Below are 5,058 nucleotides of genomic sequence, written 5' to 3'. Positions count from 1 at the left end.
ACGCCTTCTGAACGTGCTTCAACCTAATTTTAAGGTACCTACTTAGTGCAGCTTATTTAAAAAAGATGACCCACAAAAAATATGAAGCTTCTGTAGCTGTAGCTAAAACTAAATTTTGTCAAAGATTAACAATATTTGTCTCAGATTGGACATTTGGACTGAAACAATGAACGAGCGAGGTTTCTTAGGTGTGACATGTCATTTTCTTCAAAATAATAAAATGCATATGCTCTATCTAGCTATTCGTACGCTCAATGAAATATTTGCCCTGTTTGGCTCACACAATAAATCACATCGTTGAAGAGGCTTTAAAATGACCAAATGTAAAAACAGCTAAATCTAAGGTTCGTGAAATTGTGCGTTGAATAAAAAAGATACGTATTAATGGTTCTGAATAGTCAGTTTTAAAACTTATTGCCGATATCAAAACAATATGGAACTGAATAATATCTTTGAAAAGTGACCCATTGGGAGACATGCCAGGCAGAAAAACCAAAAAATTAAATTTTCGAATTATTTTACCATTACTTATGCTTTTAAACGTCTGAAGATTCCAGACCGCTATCGCTCAAAACCGGCTAAAATTGATCAAAATTTTCCAAGTGTGACCACTGATTTCCTGAATTTTTTTAAAATTTTCACAGACATTCTGCCGTTCTTGGGTCTCACAAAAGACACTTTAGATCGGAAAATTTGCGTTGGCAAAACTTGCAAAAATCTTTTAAATACATCATTTTTGAGTTGAGTATGTGACCGCGGGAGAAATTTGTTGGAGTTTGTCGCTAAAAAACCGCTCAGGCTAACATGAAGAATCCCGAAATTAAACAAGAAATGGAAGAAAAACATACCTTCGGACAGTGTCCAGCTGTGAAAATACCCTGACGATTTTTGCTCAAGCTTTACACTTTTTTAATTCATAAGCATCCAGCCGATGGGAGCTTCCGTTCATTTTTGCTGGCAATTTTTCCGTTTTTTTTTTGCTGTAGTGTTGAAGTTTTCCTCAACTTTTATATGTAACTAATTAATGTAATAATGCGCTAAACGCAGCAACTAACGTCTATCAGGCAATAAAACTGCGATCTTACCTTCGGTAGGTCGAAGTTGAAGCAATGTGGGATCGTCCGATTGGGAACTTTCGCTCTTGGAGGCGGAATTGAGGGAAGTTCTCCCTTTACAGTCGCTTCTGCTTCTGGTGCTGTTACATGATGAACTGCTCATTTCTGGTAGAATAAATCACATTATTTGCTTGCCGAATGGAAAAATTTCGGTGTTTTCATTTTTGAAACTTTTTTTTCTGAATTTGACATTGCTATTTTGGACATTTTCTGTTAGACACCAGAGTGGCAAATGCCAAGAATCGGCTTTAGGAAGCATAAAAATGGGCATATCTTTAAGCAAAATCCAGTAATTTTAATGCTCAGAAACACTGATGATAAGTGACGGAAAATACGGAAAAAGGCACAAAAAGACACTATTGATCAGTTAAAGAATGACAAATTTTTGAAAGAAGGTAGTTTTTCCATCTTAAATTACAATATATTTAAGTATTTTATTGTACATACTTTCCTGACTGTGTTTCAATTCCAAATCAAAATTAATTCCTGGGTTTCAGTCATTTATTGTCTCTATTTATCAATTAGGAGACAATTAGAGACAATAAATGACTGAAACCCAGGAATTAATTTTGATTTGGAATATATTTAAGAGCCGCTTTACATCAACATCCAGATATAAAACAAACCATTTGAGCTCGTAGTTTGAATTATTGGTGTTTTCGAAACTACTGCTGACATCTACCAAATTGGGTTTGGTGTTAATAAACACGTACAGATTTCGAATCATTAGCTATTCAAGCTGCTGAAGCTTAACATAGATAGCAGATAGCTGGCAGGTTCACATATTTGGAAGATTTGGCTCTTAGCGTGTTAATTGCATTAGTGAAAAGAACAAGAGCGGGTTAAGCTGAAGAAAAATTTGCCACCTTTTTAGAAAGGAAATTAGCGTTTGCACCATTTTGAGGGCAGAACTAAAGGCTAATGGATCTGCGGAGACAATCGTTAGAGTGAAATACTTCCAGTTTCCACTGGGGATTTTGCAAAAGTTTCTAGTTCTCTCAGACAATACCAACAAGTGAAAATAGTCCATTTTTTCAAAACCGCGCTTAAATTTTTATTTATACTTTCAACTCACTGTATAGAGCATTAAATTGCGCCAGTTTTAATATAAAATATCACTTACAAAAGTTTCTAGTTCTTTCAGAAAATACCAACAGGTAAAAATAGTCGAWTTTTTCAAAACCGCGCTTAGATTTTTGCTCATATTTATAGAATCGTTAGAGTATAATACTTCCAGTTTCCTCTACTGGAGAGAGCATTGAAGTGGGCCCATTCTGATATAAAACATTAATTTACAAAAGTTTCTAGTTTTCTCGGCAAATGCCAATAGGTGAAAATAGTCGATTTTTTCAAAACCACGCTTAGATTTTTGCTCATACTTATAGAATCGTTAGAGTATGATACTTCCAGTTTCCTCTACTGGAGAGAGCATTGAAGTGGGCCCATTCTGATGTAAAATATTATTTTACAAAAGTTTCTCGGCAAATGCCAATAGGTAAAAATAGTCGATTTTTCCAAAACCGCGCTTAGATTTTTGCTCATACTTATGGAATGGTTAGAGTATAATACTTCCAGTTTCTTCTACTGGAGAGAGCATTGAAGTGAGCCCATTCTGATTTCAAACATTATTTTACAAAAGTTTCTAGTTTTCTCAGCAAATATCAACAGGTAAAAATAGTCGATTTTTTGAAAACCGCTCTTAGATTTTTGCTCATACTTCTAGAACCGTTAGAGTATAATAATTCCAGTTTCCTCTACTGGAGAGAGCATTGAAGTGCGCCCATTCAGATATAAAACATAATTTTACTAAAGTTTCTAGTTTTCTCGGCAAATACCAACAGGTGAAAATAGTCAATTTTTCCAAAACCGCGCTTAGATTTTTGCTCATACTTATAGAATCGTTAGAGTATGATACTTCCAGTTTCCTCTACTGGAGAGAGCATTGAAGTGGGCCCATTCTGATGTAAAATATTATTTTACAAAAGTTTCTCGGCAAGTGCCAATAGGTAAAAATAGTCGATTTTTCCAAAACCGCGCTTAGATTTTTGCTCATACTTATGGAATCGTTAGAGTAAAATACTTCCAGTTTCCTCTACTGCATAGAGCATTGAAGTGGGCCCATTCTGATATAAAACATTATTTTACAAAAGTTTCTAGTTTTCTCGGCAAATACCAACACGTAAAAATAGTCGATTTTTCCAAAACCGCGCTTACATTTTTGCTCATACTTATAGAATCGTTAGAGTAAAATACTTCCAGTTTCTTCTACTGGATAGAGCATTGAAGTGGGCCCATTCTGATATAAAACATTATTTTACAAAACTTTCTAGTTTTCTCGGCAAATACCAACAGGTAAAACTGGTCGATTTTTCCAAAACCGCGCTTAGATTTTTGCTCATACTTATAGAATCGTTAGAGTAAAATACTTCCAGTTTCCTCTACTGGACAGAGCATTTTGATGAAAAACATCATTTTGCAAAAGTTTCTAGTTGTCAGCAAATTCCAAAGTGCATTCAAAAACACGGTTAAATTTTTTCTCATACTTTCAAAGTCGTTAGAGCAACTTGCGTCTCGTTTCCTGCACTGGATAGAGAACTTGAAGTGCGCCCATTTTGATATCAAACATAATTTAGAAAAGTTTCTAATTATGTCAGCAAATAAATATCAGTAAAGACTATTCAAGACTAGCTTGCAAAAAGTCCCAACTGTTCGCTGCACAACTGTAGAAAGTTGTTCTTCTCTGTTGAATTCAGTTTTCTTCCTTACTGTATCAAAGGCACATGTTAAGTCCACTAAATTGGTTTGTCCATTAGTTCAATATGAACATTTTGAGGCGCCCTGTTGGGGTCCAACAGGTCCAAACTGTACCCAGCACCTTATAGAACCACCAGAATATCTACATGTATTTTACAAGTTACTGAAGTTACCCCAAATTAAGCCGATGACACCGTCCTCTAATAGCATTTCACAAATTAGTAAAAAGTCGTTGAGTCGAGCACATAAACAAAGCATTTTGATAAAAACCAGTCAACAATAGTCAGCTAATTAGCCTTGGCGGTTAATTGATCACCATTGGTGCTCACTGTGAGGTGTGGTTTGAGAAATCACCAATGAGAACCGCATTTACGCCAAACGGTAATCGAACGTGGCATTTCCCCAGATTGTTTTCCAGTATCGCAACTTGTAAATTATTCATTAAAAAAAAACAACAAACACATATCTAGGACTTGGACTTTGGACTTGTTTGCGAGATAAAACGGACAGCGGTTTATGTTGATTTTAGAACGAGCGAATTTATGGGGAATTAATTACACTTGTAGTTAAGTTTTAAGGGTGTGGAAGTTGCACAAACAATAAGACACGGAAGCGTGTCGAATTGTACAGGAGGATTAGCAACAAATGGCACAAGTGAAGGGGTCGGATAAATGAGCAAAAATAAACATTTAGTTTCTCTTTCCACCGGCAAGTGTGATCGAATCCCAGTTTGAAAATAACTAAATTTCAGTGGCGGGTCTAACGAATTTTCGCTGTTGATCGAGGAAAATTTCAGATTTTGTGTTCCGATTTTTAGTTAGTCTTCTTGATAACCAGTCATTTTTTACTTTAGTGTAATTTTTCTGCAACTCCTGCTCTTTTGCGGTTGCTGATGTTTAGGTAAAAAAATTGTGCAGGGCATTTACTTTTTTTTGAGGAAAGAAGAGGACTCTATTCTCATCCACCCCACAACTTTTGTCCGATGCCACTTTTTGATATCTGGACTGGACGAGTTGGTCTTATCCCATGGCCCCCTGATGGCCCCGACTTAACGCCTCTTGATTTTTTTCTCTGATTTAAAGAAGTGACAAATGTTGATGATTTGCGCCTTCGGACATTTTCAATCACCGATTTTAATCTTATTGTTTTTATGTACTTTTTTCACCTATAGAAGCAACAATTATTGTTA

General features: G+C 35.6%; 1 protein-coding gene across 1 annotated transcript in view; it reads right to left on the bottom strand.

Annotated features, from left to right (window-relative positions):
• LOC109538805 (alpha,alpha-trehalose-phosphate synthase [UDP-forming]) overlaps positions 1-1,220 on the bottom strand; it is a gene marked incomplete at its 5' end in the record, with an annotated part of 24,835 nt that extends 23,615 nt beyond the window's left edge. Inside the window, 1 exon segment of the mRNA XM_048670536.1 lies at positions 1,086-1,220. Coding sequence (XP_048526493.1) covers positions 1,086-1,220 — 135 coding nt within the window.
• Between the last annotated feature and the right edge of the window lie 3,838 nt (positions 1,221-5,058).

Source organism: Dendroctonus ponderosae, unplaced genomic scaffold, assembly GCF_020466585.1.
Source record: "Dendroctonus ponderosae isolate FM_Combo_2020 unplaced genomic scaffold, Dpon_F_20191213v2 Dpon_F_20191213_1, whole genome shotgun sequence".
In the NCBI taxonomy this organism is placed as follows: Eukaryota; Metazoa; Arthropoda; class Insecta; order Coleoptera; family Curculionidae; genus Dendroctonus; species Dendroctonus ponderosae.
Note: the sequence above shows the minus strand (reverse complement) of the source record. Positions and strands in the feature narration are given on the sequence as shown.